The 22,752-nt window shown below is 33.1% G+C and overlaps 1 protein-coding gene across 1 annotated transcript; it reads left to right on the top strand.

The window, feature by feature from the left end:
- The first annotated feature begins 14,069 nt into the window (after window positions 1–14,069).
- Window positions 14,070–21,345, top strand: LOC149568917 (BTB/POZ domain-containing protein At5g60050-like). The gene is made up of 4 exons (XM_089816806.1): window positions 14,070–15,162; window positions 15,268–15,425; window positions 15,632–15,694; window positions 21,280–21,345. The coding sequence occupies exons 1-4, from the start codon at window positions 14,070–14,072 to the stop codon at window positions 21,343–21,345; spliced, it is 1,380 nt and encodes a 459-aa protein (XP_089672932.1).
- Window positions 21,346–22,752: the final 1,407 nt, after the last annotated feature.

Here is a 22,752-nt window from a genome sequence, read left to right on the forward strand (position 1 = left end):
CCCTAGAGAGGTTGCCTGGGTAACCCATTGTAGGTTGTTTTAATAAGTGATAACATTTCATTAAATGGGTTTAAAATGAATTAATAAGATATTGGTACCACATAAAGTCACTAGGGGGCTAAGTCTTAAGAGACTACCAGGGTAACCTTAGAGTTGACTCATTAGTATGCCTTGTCTATATGAAAGTATACTAATATTGAATAGAGGCACTAGGGGGCCAGAGTCTAGTGAGGTTGCCAAAGTAACCTTAGAGTCGGTTCATGTGATAACACTTGCCCACTTACATAGTAGATTTCCTACATGTCTTGTTGCCTTTGGGATTAGATGATACTTGTGTCTTGGTACCCTTTGAGATAGTTTTCTTTGAACTATTTCTTTGATCTAGATGTTGGTTATAATTTATGGTATTTTTATCCTATTTGAGACTTGAGTTTATCTACTCAACATGGTGGGAGTGGGCCATTTAGGTTCTACGAGGTTGGGTGGTAGTGAATTTTTCATATATTATTGAGATCTGACCAGTGGATGTTGTTGCGAGATGTATCTATGTAGTTGATCCTTTCTTTCTTATCTTTTATTTTTGATGGTGGTTATATCCTACTATATTATATTATATATTATAGATCTTAAGAGATGATGTAATCTATTTTATGATATATATTCTTTTAGTCTTTCATACGCCTTGACTTGAATAGTGGATGACTATGCATTATGATTATTGCCAAGTGGCATCCTAGAATTATGTATTATTTAAATGAATTTGTACTTGTAGTTTTTCTTTAATGTGGAATTGTTATATATTTTATTTAGTATTAATTAAACTTGAATGTGATTCAACATCATGGAACCCTTAGGAGATGTAATTGGTTTATGATGGTTGTATGTATGTGAGTTATTGCTTTCACTATTTTTTCTCTTGTTGTTATTGCCTCCTCTATATTATTTGTTGTTTATTATTATCTTTATAAAAAAAGGTTTGAAAAACTTAGTGAAACTTTAGGTTAATTTCTTTTGGGTTCCCTGGTGGGGGATTACATCCAACTTCTCTCCCCATTAGTCCCCTCTCAGTTTTTTTTAAGCCTAAATGATTTATGCATTAAACCCCAAATATTATAACAATAATCAATAACATAATTTTATTTTTTTCATTTCCCCCTTACCCTCTATTTTTTACACTCCTCTAGCTATCCCCATATTTTTTATTCTCTCTATTCTCCCCATCTCTCTACCCTCTATCCTTCTCTCAGTCATTCATGTACCTCTCTCTTCTTTCCTTCTTGTCATTTCTCAATCCCTTTATATCCATTTATCTATAAACCCTAGTATCATAATTAATTTATCACTCTTCATTTAACTCTTTCCCACTCATTGCCCCTTCTCCACCTCTCCATTCACACCCTCTCACTCTCTCCCACTTGCCCAAATCTCTCTCTTCCTCTCCTACTAGGTTTAGTTCTCCTTCATATCTTGCTCTCTCTTTGTCCTTATTCAAACCCTTAACCAAAATTTATTTCATCTAAACCCCAAATCTTATAATTCTAAGCCCTAAAACCTAATTTTGTATTCCTTTCTTCTTTCCCCCTCTGTAAGACCCCTCCTCATATGCATTTATTCAAATATGAATTTCTTGGTAAAACCTTTATAGGAGACTTGAATGGATATATGAGCATGATAATATGACATTATGAGAAACTATCATGGTTATTGCTTAAACCATGAAGAGCACATTAGAATAAGTATAACTATCTTATGTATAATGATTTGATGATTGTTGCAATAACACAATTTAATACTTACCCTCATTTGAATCATTAGAAATTTGAAGACAAAAATTATCAACTCCTTATAAGTGCTTTTAACTAGCTTAAATTTTAAATATTATAAGTACATTGCAATGTGTTAAGGTTATTAGGGTATCATGTATAAGAGTTTATGCTTTTGTATTGAGATGAGTTATACGGTTACTTGAAAGTATGGTTTAAATCATAAACATTGCATGCGTTTTCTAGGATACATTTGCATAACTATGTGATCAAAAGTTATGGACATATATGAATTAAGGTTTTATGGTTTAGGTATCCTAATATAAATTGAGATCAGTTGATATGTTTATGTTTTGATACACTATGATTTGAGACTGACTACATTGTTTGACTATTTAAACATTCATTTGTACTAATGTTATTATTAGGCATTGCACCTTATGATGATGGTGTTTATTTATGTTACCTTTATGAGTAGGTTATATGGATTCAGATAGTTTAGTATTCTTTGTTGATGATGTTTATCATATTTAGGTATATGCATGCATTACAATGATTATTTTATCATTTTAATTCAAACTGATGAATATGTTATGATGATTCAATTATAAGAGTAGTAATGTTCATATATGTGCATAAATGGGAAAATTTTATTTAAATGAAGTTATAATGTTCTTATCAATTTGATTATATAGATTTGGTTTAAATATATGATTATGACGTTATCAAACTACTAATATTTGAATTGAGTGTGCAGGATAATTAACCATAGAATTAATTGAAGAATCGATAATTAACCCCATGTGAAAACTATAAGACTAAAGTTGAATCCAATAAAGTGACTTGAACTTCTTTATCTAGTGTTTAATTTTATCATAATCTGAATGCATGTGTATCATTTTGTATTTTGTAATGTGTCGAATGTTATGTCAAAGTAAATCTTATGTTGTCACTTGACACTTGTTATATGCATATGTGTACCAAAAGCTGAATTCAAGGTTAGTAGAGTAACCCGTTAATCTTACACTAATTAGTTCATAACCTAAATTAGTTCCCCTTAATTATGGTTTAGTGAAAAGGTTGCATCCTTAGGGATTTTGAAGATCAAATATTTCAAGAAACTCATATAGGTCATAAAGTGATCCTAGAAGCCAAATTTAATTTAATTCAAGTTCCCAAGTGGTATGTGTATGGGTTAGGAACCCTTTCCACCATTCTAGAACTTCCTAGAAACATTTATGACCCCTAATATCCCAATTTCTCTTTGTTGAGAAAATGAATCATCTCCATAAGGTTACCCAAGGTTACACTGCTTGTAAGAGGTTTCCTTTATGATAGGGACAAGTACGAAGACCATAGGAGGCTTAAAGGAAAGATTAGAGTTATTTATATTTTGAGTAGATAAGTTAGGAGGTTATTTACAATCCAGTCCCTTTAAAGAGTTGAGGTTTGTTCACCCATTTTCTACATTTAGAGAATTCAAGTTTAGAATTAGAAGGAGAGGATTTAGCTCATCTCAAATCTCAATCTTGCCATAACCTATATGAAGGTAGGTTCTTCATTGACATGGTTTTGTTCATTGTTCATTTCTTGTATTTGTAAATGTCTTTCATATTATATCATGTTTTTGTTTTGTATCATGTGAGGGACGGGTTCTATGGGTTGTTACATAATACATTTCATGTTTTTTTTCTCTTTTCTTTGTTGGGGAAACTATGAAGGGTGTGTTGGCATTAGTCACCCTCAAATAGGGAAGAAGTGACCATGTAAGGGGGAAGGTTTTAGTTGGACTCCAAGTTAGTGTAGAATCTCTTCTTGTATTGAGAAGTGGGAGAAAGAAACATGTTATAGGCCCTTTCTTGTCAATGCAAAATTGAGTTGTTTTAGGAAATAATAAGAGAAATAAATTGAAGTTTATGTGATTTTGTAGCTTTGGAAGATATATATGATTAGTGTTCTTTATTCATATCTCATACTTGGAAAAATCCACCTTCTCCCTAGTCATAGGTTCATTATGAAACCTATTGTGCATACCTTGGATGGGAATTATATGTTGAGCTATCTCATTGTGTTTGGATTCTAAATGTCACCCAGTTAGTTATTAGTTCTTCTAGCTTGGTGGGTGGCCTTTCAAGGCTTAGAATGGGAGGTGAGCTCTCCATAGTTTCTTTTGTATATTTATAGATTTCTTGGATAGATCCTTGTGTAAATGTTCAATGTATCTTGTTACCTTTGTATGAAAGGAAATTTGTATCTCTATTGAGACCTATCAAGAATTTAAATTCCATGATGTAGATGCTATTGTTATATGAAGAATTATGATCCTTATGTATAAATGGGATAGTGGGAAAAAGAACTTGAGAAATAGATTTCATTTTAAATATCTTGTAATTGTTTGGAATATAATGAATATAGAACTCTAGTTATTTCACAATTCAACTTCTGGTAACCTTGGATTTCAATCCTAGATGCAAGATGATTGATTTTATTGTAGGTATGTTGATGCATGTAGAAATACAAGTTAGACCATCGATAGTTTTCCTTGAGTTATAAAATAATCAAATTGATTTTCAAGTTATATAGTTCTAAAGTTGCATTCTCCAATTTATTAAATAAGCTAAATTGAATAATAAATAATTATTTAAAAATTGAATGGACACATGATATCACTCACTAACATAATCCTAGTCACCTCACAATTCCCTCTAATATCACATTAGAAAGTTAGAACATATACCCATTAATCCATTTTCCTAAAGTCCAAAAAAAAGAATTACAAAAAATGGATAAAGAAGAACCTACAGGATGTTGTCTTTTATATGGAACAAAAACATTAAATTTCAAAAAATAATAGAGCATATTTTCCTAAGATACCCACTTCATATCTTATATGACTCAATTGAAATAAAAAGTGTTTGAGTATAAATAAAATTCAACCTAAAACTATCCTAAACTACCCACCCTCCTAAAGTTTTCACCTACCCCTTCCCACTTGGCTCCCAATCTCCCATGCAATCTTCCATATACCTTACATTGGAAGATGTACACTACTTCCCATGCAAATTTTTCTTTGCCTGGCATGTTGACTTGAAGGTTTTTATGTAAGGGGGGATGTTTGAACAAGTTTTTAAATTAACTTTGTAAGTTTTCCTCTTCCCATACGTACCCTTTATAGTGAGAGACAAGATCTATCTTGGGTAGCACATCAAACTTGGGGAGCACACTTATGCATTTGGAAGGGTGGCAAGTTTTAAAGGGGGAATTGAGTTAGAGGAGAATTAGGGTGTAAGATTAGATAGTTAGTAGGATAGTTAGTTAGTTAGTTACTAGGTTAGTATTATGTTAATGATATTTAGTAGTTAGTTGTTATGTTTATCATTGAGTCCTTTTTATTTATTATTTTTTAAAATAGGACTCGTTAGTAGTAATAAGGGTAAATTGACCATTGATGTTTAGGTTGATGGGTTAGTGGTTAGTAGATAAGTGGGTTTAGGAGATAGTCAGGAGTTGATGGTTTTGGTTAAAATATGTTTGTTTTAAATATGTTTTTTTTAATGTAGAGGATATTTGGAAATTGTATCTCTATATTTAGAATATTATGGATTTAATTGAAGTTTGTAAAATGATTACAGGATCTTAGTCTTAGATGTAATATTAGGGTTAAATCAAGATAGTGCTTGAAGTATGAAGTTATGCTATTTGACCAGGGTTAAGGGTCAATTTAATTTTAAATGTTGAAATAACATGGGAAACCATATTATTTTATTAGAATGGTTTTGTGCATGGGAGGAATTTTTTTGATGTAGTTATAACCATCCATGAGGTAATACACTCAATGGAAAGGTCTAAGAACCTAGGTATGGTAGTTAAACTAGACATTTCCAAATCTTGTGATAAGGTCAGTCGTGAATTCCTCTGTTGCTACTCTTTCCAAACTTGGCTTTAATGAGAAGGTTAATGGTATTATAAAAATATGTGTTACCTTTATTAATTTCTCAATGATAATTAATGGAGCCCCTAGAAATTTCTTCTCTTCCTCCCAATGTCTTCACCAAAGTGACCCCCATTTTCCTACCTTTTTATTATTGTAGTGGAAGTGTTAAGTAGAAATTTTAGTTTCTTTGAATAACTCTGGCAAAATCAAGTCATTAAACTTGACTCGTGGTGCCCCCACAAATCATACAATAGTTGTAGATGATACCTCCTTATTTAGAATCTCCTCCATCCATGAAGCCAAAGAATGGAAAGACACCCTAAATTGGTATGCCTTGGTCTCTGGTCAATACATAAATCACCAAAAAATGAAAGTCTTTTTCTTTAACACCATTGCTAGTTTGAGAGAAAAGGTGAAAGGTATTCTTTATTGCTAGGAGGTATCCCTCCTAGTTACTTATCTTGGTCTACCACTTACAATAAAAGAAGTCTCCAATCATTTTTGGAATGGTCTAGTTGAACACTTCTAGAAAAAGGCTAGTGAGTTGGAAAGGAAAATTCACGAGTAATGTTGGGAAACTTCACCTCCCTACAGGGCATTCTAGTGTATTTCCTCTCCATTTTCAAAATCCCAAATAGGTTCAAAGACATTATTAACAAAATCTAGCAGAACTTCTTATGGTTTGGCATTGAAGAGAAGTCAAGAATGAATTTGGTTTGCTAGGAGAAAGTTTGTCAATCGAAAGCTCTTGGTAGTTAGAATTTAGGAGGAATAGGACACTTGAATAAGGCTAGGAATAGGACACTTGAATAAGGCCCTATTAACCAAGATTGGTTGGAAATTGGTGAACTCCTAGGGTAGCTAGTGTAACATTATCAAGGCTAAATATCTCAAAAGATTGTCTCCTCACAAATTCCTATGGGCACATGATCCCCCCTAGGGCTCTGAGATATGGAACAATGTGGTTAAAACAAAAAAGATCTTGAAAATGGGGTGTCACTAGATTATGGGGAATGGTGATTCTATTGAATTTTGGGAGGATCAAAGGATTCATGATAACCCACTCATGCATACTATGTTATTACCTCTATGTTAGAATTGTACTAGATTGTATAGCCCTTGGATTCAAAACTTCACCCCTGAAAGATAATCAGTTACTTTTCAAAACCTTGATCCTATGGAGTTGGGGCTTTCTCAAGAGCTATAGGACCTTCCCTCAATCTGGTTGAGGACTCCTTCAAGTATGGAAATTGGCACACTTATAGGAGTTTAAAGTTAAGTCTACTTATCTCTGTTGTATGAGGGGAGGTGGCCCAGGGTGATTGGAGGAAAGCCTAGCACCCTTGGATCCTACCAAAGATAAACTTCTTTTCATGGATAGCTTTACATGGGTTGATCCTCACTATTAATAACCTCAAGCGTAAAGGTTGTCAATTCAAAAAAAATTGTATTTTATGTCTCCAAGATGCAAAATCTATTCCACGCTTGCTTATCCACTGCACCTTTTCCACAATTGTTTGGAGGGAAGTACATTTCCTATGGGAGGTATAGTGGTGTATGAAGAATGAGTTAGAGTAATTTATTCATTGAAAAGGTTTGGTGGCTCACTCGTATCTCAAAAACTTATGGTTGATTATCCCCCCAAATGTTCCTTGGCATGTCTAGAAGGAAAGGAACAATAAGATCTTTAGGGAACAAGCCACTACCAATTTGGGGATGGCCCATCAGATTATCAAGCTCATAAAAGAATGTAGTAGGATCTGGCATTGGAAGCATGCCCCCCTCTTCCTAGACCCTCAAGCTAGACTATATATGAAATGGGCTTTGACTTGGGATGTTGACTCAATTGTGGCACAATTTGAAAATTCAAAAGTCTTGGCAAGGAAGAAGATGGTGTGGCATGCACCCACTCTATTTTTGTTTAAACTAAACTTCAATGGTTCAACCATTAGGTGGTCACAAATACTAGAAACTGCAGAGGAATATCTAACAATGAAGCTAAAGGTTTGGCACTCCTATGGGTGTTGAGAATTGTGAGAGCTCAAAGAATCACTAAGTTGGTCATTGAGGGGAATTTTATGCATATCATTTAGGTTGCTAAGGAAGAGACTTGGAGCAACTAGTCGACTAAAATCATAATAAATGAAATCCAAAGGTTGATAGAAGATTACCATGAGATCCATGTGGCACACATATATCATGAGATTAGTGAAATGGGAGGATGTTAGGTTTTTTCCACCATCAATTCAAGTGGTGATGGAAAGGGAGCGTACTTTCAATAATTCCATACGAATAATCAAAATAGGTGGCAATATTTGATTTTTCATGTGGGCATGAGGACAAGGCACTCTATAAAGAGCTTGTTTGGAAAGATTGTATGATGATATGCATTAATTTTTTGACTACCATGAGTATTGATTACTATCAAAAAAGGATGCAGAGGGGGGATTTAGCAAGATATAGAGAATGAACTAGTAATAATCAAAATGACAAGTTTCTAAATTCTTGCGCAAACTATAGTTGGCATCAGCCATTTACGAATGGAAAGAGATCACTCACACATGCTACAGAGGGTGGATTTTTGTTTTTTGTGAAACCTTGTAGGGTTATGATGAGTATATAATGCCTTTTAATTTTTATCATTAAGGTTTTTCATTTTATATTCGGTAACTTCCATACCTGCAACAAGGCTATGTCATCTGAAGAATTGGTGGTCAAATTGGGAGAAGGCATGGGTGTTAGTGATATCATTGAACTAGTGAATGTGGAGGAAGGTATCCATAGTAGTGAGGTAGTAATGGTCTATTTGCAGGAAGGTGACCTCTTACCATATATCGAGGGTATGGTGAAGCACGATAAGATTATCTTGATGCAGTTCTTCTAGACTTGGAAGGACAGAAAGGTGGCTATCAATGGTATGGGATTTGAAATCTCTAAGGAAACCATTGTGAGGGTTAGAGAATTTACTATGGAAGGAAAGAAATGGTAGAGGGAAGCTACGGTCAATGAGGAAGCCAATTTACAAAAAAATTCAAACTCATGGAGGAACCAATGTGAATGTGTGGAGGGTTTTCAAGGGAAGCCCTCCCTAAGCCTTGGGACACCATCTACTATATAATTATGTATTATATCAGCATAGAGGACTACTTTTTGGCAATGTGTTATTACCACTTCCCTATTTTGAATCACTTTAAGTATCTTGACCATATTTCCTTCTCATTTATGTTATTGTATTTGTTGGAAGATTGTATTTATAAGGCTAGGAGGAAACATGTGGAGGGTAAAACTTTCTACCCTATCCATCAGAAGCTTATGAATAAACTATATATCTAGCACCTAGCCCATAACTCACCACTTTTGGTTAACCCTCTAACCTCTATCACCCCCCAAGTCTCCTTGGACCTAGGCCCTGGCCCTAGCCACAAGAAATTCAAGAAAACCCCTTGCCCAAAAGTCAAAATTGCCCCTGAGGTTAAAATTAACCTTATAGAGTAAGATTTAGATACTAGGAAGGGTACAAAGAACACTAGGAGAATCAATAAAAACCTCCAATAAGAAAAAAATTAGTTCCCCTAAAGCATGATTACACCTTTAAGTCTTCTTATAGTGGTGTCAAAATTGTGAGAAGGAAGAGATTGCCTTAGGATAACAAACCTACACCTAGCCCTCTTAGCCTTCCCATATCTCTGAAACCATGGAGGCTACCCTAGGTAGAAGTGGGAGGGAGGATATCACTTCTCCTAGGGAAGAAACCAATCAAGATGCTAAGAAGAAAGGGAAGCACAAACATAGTAAGGTTAGGCTGGAAAGGTTAGAGCAATCTATGAAGGACCTAGCTGACAATCAAACCCATATTGCTAGAGATTCAAAACTTTGGTGGAGTTTTCCACCAATGTCATGAACTCTATGACCACAATTTTATACTTCTTGTAATTCAATAAGGAGGAGAAGGACTTGGGCAAAGCTACTGAGACCACATGATCTATATATGGGTTTTTGGCAGAGAACTGGATAAAGACCATCTTGGAAAAATTAGTTAAGGTGGAGGGGGAGAATGTAAACAAGGACTTTCATAATGAAGAAAAGGAGGATAAGCAAGGGTAGGAAGAGGGCAGGTAGTCCTAGTTTTGGTGTTTTTTTGTGTGTGGTTTTTATGTTCATAACTATGAACTTGGTACCCCATGGGGTTTCAGTTTTTATGTTTATGTCAATTAATAGCAACATTTTGTTTAGGAGCTACTGGTCTATTTTACAGTCTATTATGCATATTAGATTAAGGACTAATAGTATCGTCAATTATGCTATGGAATTTTTTTTTAAAGTTGAAAGATGGGATATGGTAGATAACTTAGAGGTTACCTCTAATTGATTCTTCAACCTTTTTGTTACTTGGGGTTAGTTCCTAGTCTTTATTGATTACTAGCTAATACTTCAAAAACCATATTATTTTATTAGAAAGTATCTAAATAATATGTTATAATGTTTTTACATATTTATTTAAATGTTTATTTAATTCTAATTGCCAAGGTTATAAGATGAGAGGATTATCGATGATAGTGATTTAGATTATGGTTGAAGTATGAAATGAATGTCAAAAGTAATTAAAAAATTAATAATAATAAGTTAATTAATTAAACTAAAGTACAATTTTTAAATGAAATCAAGTGTTAAGGTGTTAGATAAACTGTTGATGATGCTAAACTTATTCACCTAAGGCATTAAACTGATACATTACACGAATAACCAACAACATAACAACCAATGTAACTTATGAGATTATATGAATCTACCTTACTCAACTAAACATATTTAATTAAACTTTAACCTAAGAACAATGGAACCCTAATATTTCCTAGAATATGATGTCACATCTTAACCATGGTTTAGTCAACCAAATTGTGCAACCCAAACTAAGTTCTCTACTAAAACCTAAGGTTTTGTCATGGTTCAGTAGGTTTGAGATGTTGACTTTGCATCATTATGAAGTATAAAAAAAACTCACTTCAATCCCTTTTAAGCATCCTCTAACGTATTCAATGTACTAAGTGCTAAACATAGTGTTTATTAAGTTTTAAAAGAAATTGTTGTTGTGTTTTTACCTGATTTTTGGGCATGACACCCTCTCACACTCTCTCCTTTTCTTTCTTATCTCCTTTCCACTTTATCTATTTCCTCTTTTCCCCACATCTTCCCCATCTCCATAAATAAAATGATCTCCTTAATTGAACTATAATCTTAAATTTTAACATAATTTAACACTATAACAATTGAATCCAACATTACATAATAAACTAGATGTAATTATAATTATTATTAATTTAAAATTGTGAAATCTTTCCATACACTCATTATAGAATGTCTCTAGGATGAAAAACATGCCATATCCTTTATCCAAGACAAATGTAGTGCCTAGTTTGTGAGATTTATCGTTTATACTTATTTGATTCAATCTAAAGTTAGAGGATAAATATTTCAATATTCATCTTTAGACAATACATTTTTCTAATCATAAATAAAAAGATTTAAAAATGCTCTACTTTAATATTGTACCATTATATTAAATAGGAAAATAACAAGAAAGAAAAGAATAAAAACTAACTATTATCTCGTAACATATGAAATGTCTAAAGTGAAGATAATTATTCCTCTCATACATAGGATATATGAATCCATAAGTTGCAATTTAGGATGCCATAGAAAAATAAAAGTACAATCAATATCTCTATAATAGATCTTCCTTAGACGACTTATACTCATGAATCCTTCACCTTGATTACATACAGGCCACTCAATGTGGCCCAAATTTCATCATCCATTTGTTTTGAAACAACTTCTTCCAAACTTGTGAATAATTAGCTAGAAAAAATACATTTATACAACCTCAATAATCATAGAGAATAAGTAGAATGAATCAACTACACATATAAAGTATGAGAATAGCAAAAATAATATCTTAAGAGGGCAGATGATATGTTTAAAATTCATGATTGAATGATTTCTTCTCAGAAATAATTGGAAACAAATAGGATTAGATTGAAAATACCACTGACAAATTATTCATTATATTAAAATCATTAAGGAAAAATAAAGTTCAATAATTAAAAAATTATTATTATTGTTGGATTTATTACATTAAAAATAAGGTTAGTTTTTAAGTTTAGTTTAAATAAATAGATTAATTAGATATATAATTAGTAGTTTTTAAAGGGAAAATGAGGCTATATAAAGTTGTTTACATATCAATGTGAAACATTCAATATCAAGTCTATATGTTGTGGAGAAGAGTTCTTTTAATGGATTTTGGATGACTGAACCCTAACTTTTGTAGATGAGATTTTCTAGAATTTTTTATTGAAGATAAGAGGCTATAGACAATGGAGGTTGGAGGTTTTGTTATCATCTCGAGCTAGCGTCTCACTTAGATATGATTATTGCATGGGAAGCAGCTATTGGTGTTTTTGTAAAGTTAGGGCATGGCAGATTCATCCTTAAAGAGAAGAGGGAACTTGATAGATTTGTGTCCTTGAAGAAAAGAGGGGGCTTGGCTATGTGATTGTCCTTCTATCAAGTGACACACTTAGAGGAGATGTCAACTTTTAGAGGAAAGACATCCATGTGCAGATATATCAATGATGATTGTTTCTAAGACACTTGAGGAAGCATTATACACACTTAGAGGAGATATGGACTTTCAGAGGAAAGATGTCTCATGTACAACACTGGAGGAGGCATTAGACACACTCCAAGGAGATGTGAAATTTTTGAGGAATGATGTCTCATTGTGCAAGGCAGGTGGAAACAATCTCATTATGAGGACAACCTTAGGATTTATAGTCTCAATTTCGGATATGAAATCTACTTATGAAGATAACTCGAAGATTTGAAGATTTGTAATGTGAAGTTGCAGAGAGAAAATATATTTCAATAAACAAATATTGGTGAAGCATTTCATTAAAGGATCTAATGTAATTTAATGTAATAAGGGGGAATGTTGGATTAATTACATTAAACTAGGTTAGTTTAGCAAAATATATTTTGTTTAGAATTATCACATTTAACTATAATAATTATTATATTTATTATTATTTAATATTTTCATTTCACAATAATTAATTTATTGAGGTTATTTATTTTTTTATTTTAATAAGTATTAACAATTGTTTTAGTTATAATGTCAAATTATACTAAAATAAAATAATGTTTATGATGTATTTATATTATATACAATAATATTAAATAATTAATAATTATATTTATATTTTATAAAATTTTAATATAATAACCTTTTTTTTCAATAATAAAAATAATTTAAATTGATTTATTTTATTAGGGCATGATGAATTTCAATAAATTGATAATAGTAGGTTCCTAAAAAATTAAAAGTTGCTCTAACTTGGGCAACTAGTGTACCCCATGCAAGTGTTGGTCCCTCTCCCCTATAATGAAGAAAATCAAACTATTTTCTTCATTAATCTTGGTCACTATTTTAGATGCACTTTATTGTAGGTGAGGGTGGATAGGTCCCACCAAATATGTTATTGGAAATTTAAGAAGACTAGGATAGAGGGAGGAAGTTGATTCAAGGAAGGCTCAGCCCTTGGTGATGGAAAAAGAAAGGAGAAATCCTATTAGAATCTCTAGTTTTATTAAAAACTACACATTGAAGCAATTTGTAATAATGAGATAAGATTATGAAAAGAAAGATTGGACAAGAAGGTGGTGAGGGAAAGAATGTTGTCATGAGAAGTTATGGGCATTAAAGACAGATCACATGTGTGCCCTAACAAAGCGTGTCCTACCAAAGCCTCTCCTACCAAACCATGTCCTACCAAACACATTATTGGAAATTTAAGAAAACTACAATGGAAGGAGCAATTTGTAATCATGAGATAAGATTATGAAAAGAAAGATTGGACAAGAAGGTGGCGAGGGAAAGAATGTTGTCATGAGAAGTTATGGACATTAAAGACAGATCACATGCATGTCCTACCAAAGCCTCTCCTACCAAACCATGTCCTACCAAACATGTTATTGGAAATTTAAGAAGCCTACAATAGAAGGAGCATTTAATTATCATTATAATCTGCACATGAACCAGAAGAATACAAAATAAAGCAATTTGTAATTTCCAAGAAAGATTATGAAAAAGAAGACTGAGCAAAGTGGTGGGTAAGAAAAGAATGTTATCATTACTGAGTGGTTCATGACTCTCTCTCCAAAGCAAGGGAAATCTTTCTTTTTAAAAGCTGTGGACATAAGAAGTAAACTGAAATTAGGTATCTAGCGTGAGAGGGAAGCTTGACCGTGTTGCAGAAAAGTTGTATTGAGAAAGACACCCCTGCTGCTTAGCTTATGATAGACAGGGATCCCCAATGGAAGAAGATCGGTTTCTATTCATAACTGAGGGCCCTGCTGATGTAAAACTGTTCTTGAAAGGAAAAGATGAGAAAGTCTATGGGAGAAACCCAGTCTATCTCCATTCTCAGATTCTCAAAAGGATCAAGAGTTTTGAAAGGATCATTTCCAATCACAGGGAACCGCATATATATATAGAAATATCGGTAACTACTACTCATAACTTTCATCACTACTTGAAATGCATCGAGATCATGTATGGCGTGCATGTAGATTTTCCCAGTATTATGGAATGCCTGACTATTCTCTCAGTTGCTTCTCAAATGTCCGCCGGTGATTGCATCGACAAATGTCTACGGTACCTGGAAACAGTTCGTTGGAATGTTGAGGAAGAATTCCATATTCGGAGAGTACTCTCTTGTGAGAGATTGAGTCCGAGATTTTCACCAGATTTAACAGCGACGCTTCGTAGGGAGGAGGACCACAATCACATAAGCTTTGTGGAGAAGAGTATCAAAGAAATGGTGTCTCTTATAAAAAGGGGGGACTTGAGTTTATCGGGAAATCGAGAAATAGTGGAGAAATATATAAAGAAGGTGTTACAGAAAGATATAAATAGAGATGTCCAGGAGGTATGCGGGCGTGTGGTTTTGCAGGAGTTCAAAACATGTGTGGATTCTCGTGATTTCTCAACTCTAAAGCTGATTTTCAATCTTATTCAACACTGCAAAGGAACGATGCTCGAAGGAGCACTCAAGGTATTTTGTGCAGATGCAGAATTTGTGAAACATGTAAAGGATAACTATCGCTCGGATAGGATTGCTCAAGCTGTGTTCGAGATTGTAGTGTGGTTTATAAAGGCAACAGGAGACGGAAAGATATTGGTTTCAAGAGCTTCTCGAGTTTCTTTACTCGCAACATGGCTTCCCATCGTGGCAAAATTGGGATTCCATAACTCAGCTGGAGATAAATTTGAGGAGCTTGATAATGGGGTGCTTAAGGTGGTTGAGAGCCTCCTTCCAGTGGAACAGAAACGCATTTGCCTTCTCTGGACGCATGTTTACATTTTGAATAAGATTGATATCGCTACGCCACTGACCTTGGCTGGACGTCTGCAACATGGCCATTTCAAACCTCCAACAAAGTAGTGGTGTGTTGTTTTCTGTTAAGCTTTGAATAATCTTTCAAGTTTTTACATTTTGTTTTCCTTTGTAGAAATTTGGACTGGAGTTCGGAATCTGCCGTGGGGCATTTGGTTAAGAAAAAAATTCTTAGTTAGGCCTCTTTACATTGAAAATGTTTTTCTTTTCTTCTTTCTTTCCGTTTTGACAGACCAAAATTTGGACCACCGCAAGATGTCTTGGAATAGAATTGTTAGTTCTTGAATTCAGCTATCTAGGGTTTCACGGAGAATGAAACAAGAGCAAAGATGACTCGCGAAAAATTAGGGTTTTTGAGATAATGAAACAAGAGCAGCCTTTCGTTGATCCTTCATGAAGCTGACTTTGAGAATATGTATTGATTTATCAAATACTTAGAGGAGCTCATAGCTAAATTTATTGATTGGTTTAAATTGAAGGTGGTTGCTAAACTTCAGCACCTTTCTATTGCAGGAAATTGTGGAAATATACTTTTACTGCGAGTACGTTCGTTTCTTTTTAGATAGAAAGTTTAACTAATGTCATTGCGCAGTAGCTTTAATTAAACATTTTGTGTCATTTGTGAATATCATTTTCTAATATGATTTCTTTCCATTAAATTCTTGTTCAAGAGGATTGGTGGACTGATTTGGAGATTGATTTTGAGATTGAATCTTAGGGTTCAAAGTTCCAATGCCTACTGATTTTCTTTGGATTGCTTACGTTTGTGCTTGATATATAAATCTTCAATATATGATATACTTTTGTTGTAAATTGAAGGTCAATAGAAGGCCAAATCAGCTTCATCTTATGAATGATAAATAGAAAATAGTTATAGGTGTGGACAATTGATAACAGGTTTAACCTTTTTAATAAAAGTGTTTCCCTTTTGACAATTTGTGCTAGCATTTAGGTGAATTTGGATTTTACCTATGATATATGCTCATCTTCCATTTTATTTTTACTTTTCATTTCATTTTTTTGGCTTTACATTTTTACATCCAATTTTTTTTGACATTCTTTAAGATTATTAAGACTTAAAGAGTTTTTTTGAAGCCTAGATTAATTATTATTATTTATTGTAATTAATTATTTTTATGTGTTAAATGAATTTGAACCAAGACCTCCCCAATGAGATGCTCACAAGTTACCATTGTGCTTTCCTAATTAACACTTTAGAGTTAAAGAGTATTAAGTCCACCAAATTTATTTGGTGAATGATCCTAACCTATTTTTTTACAATGTTAAATCTTGTACTCAATTATACTTGATTTCAAGTGGAATCTTTGAGAGCATTTTAATTTACTACCTAAATCCTACACCATAGAGGAATAATCCCAAGATATGACCATACTATTCAAGAATCAACATTGATAAATCATACATATATTCTAATTACTACACAATATTACAATAAATGAAAGTTCAAGAATATAAAAATAAATATGATCACCCAAACAATATAGTGACATTTTCACAAGTAGACTTTAGGGTTATAGTTTCTAAAATACAACTACAGAAGACAATAAATATTCAATTACTTCAACACATACAAAAATTAGAGAATGACACATAGCATAGTATAACAATATCTTTTATTCAATTTGAAAACAATACAAGGGATTACCCTTCATATAGAAGTATTTTTATAAACTTGATAAACTTAAAAGAAAAGGAATAGTTGAATAAAAAGATTTAGACAATCAACAGTATTTACATTTAGCCTCTAATTGTCAGAAGCTATTTATCTATCAATTGTCAAGATGGTTCAATGATGCATGTATTTCTTTTTAGGAGGATATGATAATCTTCTCTGCAATTGCATTTCCTCCATTTTCACTATGTATGTTTGTGGTAGTTTTTAATTTAATTTTGTGATTATTTAATAATTTTGATAAATAAGCAATTAAAATGAGTGGATTGATCGAATTATAAACAAGACCTTCAGCATAATAATACAAACTAATATCAACTACATACTAAGGTCACTTACATACCAACATCAACATTGAGTTCCAAAAGAAACAAGGAAGCACTAACAAACCATCGTGCTAGAATTACACATGCAAGCACATCCAAAAGATGGAAGAACCACCAAATATATCTTCATTACAATGTGTTAGACATAAGGTATACCTGATTGAACCCATATAGAACAGAATAACAATCATGGAGCTTAGAAGTGAGACATACTAATCCAATAGGCTTCCCTCTTTATTATTGTACATTAGTTAAATGATATACCAGGAAGCAACACACCTCAACTAGATAAGAAGGATGACTCTCCATTAGGTTTCATCAAATAACCAACTCTGTGGAAAGAAAGAACAAGAAAGAATTTAAACATCAACAATACATCATAGTGAAAAAATAGTCCAACAAGAAATTAGATCAACTAGTTCTCACCAATAACTTATTAAAAACAAAAAGTAAAAGGAAAAGTAATAATAGTTAACAAGTACCAAGATTAAAGTACAACTATCAATTAATGTCCCACCATTATTCAAAATCAACATTTCTTATGTTCCTTGGGTCTAGAAATAGTATCTTTGTTTAGTCATCAGCAAGGAACTAAAATGATTTCTTTGTGTTGTCATCTCATTGATCTTGGGCTTCCTCCTTGTGTTATTATAGAAGGGAGATTGTCAGCACCAAAGAATGCATGACTTTAATTTCAAAATGTGGGAGTTTCTTAATTTTTTTATCAAAAATTTACTGTTCTAACTCTTTTTTTTTTGTTCTCATTTTGATTAGTGGTGCACTAGTCATAGAAACCTAACTTGTTGGCCCCATCCACAATTTCATGTCCTACAATCAAATCTTTACCTTTATTTTGTGGGGAGTGAGTGTGGGATGCAATTTTCATAAGTGAAACTTGCTTGCTATATTCTTCATGTTCTTCTAGGGTCTCATTTAGGTTGTCCATTTTAAAGTTCATAGAAACATGGGTGGACAATTTGTCAAACCTAGCATTTTTGTTTAGTCTCACTAGTCTCATTCTCCATCCCGTAATTTCCTCTCACAACTTCCTTTATCCTAGGTTTTCATCACTCCTTGAACCTCCAAATCTACTATATTGACTCTGCATTCATTTTTTGGTCTCTTAACAAGGGAGACTTATTGAAAGGTGTGTGAATATTTTGCTATTTTCAACCCTTTCTTTTTCCCATGTAAGTCCACTATGCTACACATTGGAAGGGACAATGGGGAGGAAGCATCTTTGACCATAATAGCCCTGTGAGGAGAGAAAGCAAAGTATAAGTTGTAAAGTCTAAACATGAAACCCTTGTGCAAAATAGCCACCTTCTTACCCAACCTCTTGCATTCACTAACATCCTTCATAGTAGACTCAAGAAAATAGAGAAGGTAGAAGTGAAATAAAATAAAATCACAATGCTAAAAATGGTTAAGGAAAGGAAAACTATAGTAATAATACTAACCATAGTGGCCTTCAATCCTCCCTAAAAATGGTTATGGAAAGGAAAACTATAGTAATAATACTCACCATAGTTGCCTTCAATCCTCCCTGCAGCTTTATAAGTTCTTCATCCTATTGAAGAAGTTATTTAATGCTATCTTCATCTATGGCACATGCATCCTCTTTTGGTTATTCCCTTGCATTTTAAGACTAATAGCTTGGGATATCACATCTTCATTTAATTCAAAGGTAATACTTCACATGTTGAATTTTGTATCTTTTCAGCTGCTCATTTGATGTTGTAAACAAATATAAAATGTTGCTTTCTTGAGTTTGTACTAATCCCAGTGTCCCTATAGGGTTCCACATTAAAATTCCATGTTTGTTGATGCTTGTGTGTTGCAACTTTAATGGAATTGTCATCTTCTTCCATCTCAATGGACTCCTTAAACTCATCTTTATGTGGCTCCTTTACCTTAATCAAAGGTGGAAGGAATGCTTGAGTTTGTTTTCTCTCATATTCTTTTAGATAGTTTCTCCCAACCTTGTCCTCTAATATATTGATTGATTTCTTCATGTTTAAAACTCTCTAAAATTGATTTTATTTACCAGAACATAATTTACTTCTTTTTCAAAAAAAGTTGTGAAAGAATGATGTTTAAACTATCCATAAATATGGCATGAAAATTGAAATACACAATGTATAAAATATCTTTACTGACCAAAAATGCTAGATTTCAGAAACAGTGAATAGTGATAACCGGCTGGCATGGTTTGTACCCTGCTCTAGAGTGGCTGAAGTAAGTTCTAAAATAGGTATAATAGACTTTAAATTATGAGACATGTTGGATATCCTTCTAATGATAAAACTTGTCAAGCTCTAGCCCCAATATAGGTCATATTATGGAGTACATGGTTGCTTCATAGAGATATATAAACATTTTTGTTGCAAGAGTGCAATTCGTTTAATTTTATCTTATGTTGCACAAACATTCTTACCTTTCTGAGTCTCTTGGACGACGTTTTATCTTGCATGATCATGCATTTGTGAATTTTGTTTGAACTTTGGCAAATTGTTTAACTTTGTTAGTCTGATTTTTCATTTTTCATTTTTTTATTTGCAGATACAGATGATTGAGCAACAATGGTTTTGTTATATTTAGATTTTTGGGGAGAGCATACTGCTCATATATAACTATTGACCATTTGGTAATGTGATCCTCTTAAACTTTCTTTCGTGAGGATGCTTTAATGGAAGAAAAACCAAATGATAGAATTCATATGGTCTTCAAAATCAAGATGATATGATCATTGTTCTCTTTGCCTCCATGATTTTGTTAAAGTTTTCATTGTCTGGATTAGGTTTGTCATAATGATAATATAATTTTAAATCCTCTTGGCTGCATGTGACTATAAGATACCATGTCAAATGCATGTTTAATATTTATATAATGCAAATTAAGTTATTGATGGATAGAGTTAAGCTAGTCATGGCAATAGATTATCAGTGTTGTTTAAGTAATGAATCTATTCTCAATAATTGGAATTGAAGGTAAAACTCTTCCTTGCCTGGTTCAGAGAAAATAGCAGCAAATGTGTGTGAGAAACTGAGGGCTGCATTTGACTCTGCAAGGTCTGGTGTACCTAGAAAAGGAGACCCAAATACTTCAAGTGATGAGCTTTTTCTCTTATGAGCCTTTTCTTCCATCTTTGGTCACTTAAACCATAAGCCATGAAATGAGGACTAATTCCCTTAAACCTTTTTGGAAGCTCACTTTGCTTGGAATGATTTGCGGAATTACAAATCAGAGATCTTGATTGAGGCTTTAAACCCATTTCTCCGAATTGGATGTTATTGAAATCACTCAACTCTAATGCATTATCTGGAAAGAACTCTTCTTTTTAGGCATTGAATTTCTTCTCAAGCACACACATTTGCACCTAAATAAACTCTTTGAAAATGGTCTTCTTCTGTCAGTTACAGCCAATTTACTAACAGAATTAGAAAGTGGTCCAGACTGGAAGATACTTTTCTGCCTGAGAGATGCATATCTTAGAGTCTTCGCTCACTCTTTTATCCAAAGAGTTTATCTTTTCGAAGCCTTTTGCGGATGGAAATTTTATTTTTGGAAACTTCAACTCTTTATGAAATCCATTGAGATTTTGAGCACTTTCAGCTTCTATGATTTTCTTCTCTTCTACTCTATCAATGCTGATGGCATTGGTACCTTGAACAATCTTCAATTTGGTCCCATTTCCACCCCCACCTTCCTGCAACTTACTCATCTCCTTCTGCCAACTATCACTGAATGAAGTAGGATAGATATGAAAAAGTAGGAGAAATGTGGTAAAATATAATATCTTGCTTGCAAACAATCTAGCCTTCAACTATACCTTCCCTTTCAACAAAATCTAAAAATCTCTCAATATGACAGAGAAATAAAAGAGATTGCTGTTCTGTTTTGTTCAATAGAAAAAATGCACAGCTTAATATGGGGGATACAGAGATACCTAAAACTGAAACAACCAGAGAACTAGAGATGTACAATATAACTTGTTTTCTTTGTTCTATTAAAATTCTTGAAATAAATTTTACAAATGCAAATCTGAAAACTACAAACTTCATAAAAATAGAACTTAAAACTATTACTGCTGTAATTAAACTTGCAGCATTCTGTAGCTGCATACAAACAACTTGGAGCTACTCAGAGCTCTCATGAAAAGTGTCCAGAGTAATCACTGCACAACCGGACAAAACACCGAGCTACTGCTGTAATGAAATCTCTATCATACATAGAGAATAAAATCTGGAAACTGAATGAGAATTGAATGGAATGATAAACATCCTCTCTTTTGTCTTCCTGCTGTCCTCAAACATTTTTCACACAAAAATTTGAATTGAAAATTACCTACCAAAATTAATTTTCTGAATTTTCCACAGATAGGTGTGCTCTTGACTAGAGGGACAACTATAAATGATTTAAAATTTCAACATTCTCTAGCAAACCACAGTACCATGATCGTGCATTAAGAATATTTTTTATTGTAATTACGAGTCCACTATAGTCTGCCCTATTTTATTTTATTTTGTATATGTTCCTGACTTCACCTGGCAAAGGTCTTTGCTCTGTTATATTGCATTTTTCGTTTGCTTTTCTTCTCTGTTGCATTGCATACCTGAAAGTGTATGTATGGCTTTATTAAGCCAGAATCAACTTTGTAAATTTCCATTGCCCCTAGTCAAAGATTATCTACGAGATCATGATTAAGAAGAATTTTTATATATGCCTATATCAGGCATAGTAATGGAGTACACTTGAAAAGTCTTATACCATTAGTTCTTTTGTCCAAATTACAAAAATTGCTCATAATTATTTCAGTTTCCTCAATGATACTTCACAGTCTAGAGAGCTACAACTAACAGAGATTTTCCAAGTTGTGAATTAATAATAAAATGGGCTAAGGGATGGCTAATGATACTACAGTTGGTGCAAGCAATAGAATTAAAGAAGGATTTGTCATCAATGTCATCTGAAGAGATTGGTTGATGGCACCAATTAGATAAGACTTTCTCATTCCCTTTCTTCCTGAAGACATTAATTGATGGCACCAATTAGATAAGACTTTCTCATTTCCTTTATTCCTTGAATTATCATAAATAAAGGATTTCCTACTTGATTGGTATGGTAGTGTGTCAGAATAATATCTTCCTTTTATTGCTTGTGACTGAGAATTGTAAAGTTGATGCACTGTGGAATGTCATCATACATAAGACATCCATACTTTTTCATTTCTAGTATGAAATTTATTGCTTAGATTGTCTCCTCTTTAGTTTGATATTCACTGCACCAATTTGTATTTGTATCAATATCTCTTCTTCCCAACATGTCAACTTCAGAAGCTTGTATATGTTGACCATGGTGTAACCTAGATATTATTTTCCACTCATTTTCTATAGTATTTTCCCAAATGGATCCATTCTCTTCTATCTCTGAATCACTTGAAAGTTGATCATGTCCTACATGATCTTGCCTTTGGACATGTCAAGGACTATAGTATCATCATCATGACCAATGTCTCTCTCAACATTACAAACAGGTTTGTATAGTAACAACTCAAATAAACAAAAGTCCACCCACTTAT

This window comes from Cupressus sempervirens, chromosome 3, assembly GCF_028749045.1.
Source record: "Cupressus sempervirens isolate cs-2001-9-10 chromosome 3, ASM2874904v1, whole genome shotgun sequence".
NCBI lineage: Eukaryota > Viridiplantae > Streptophyta > Pinopsida > Cupressales > Cupressaceae > Cupressus > Cupressus sempervirens.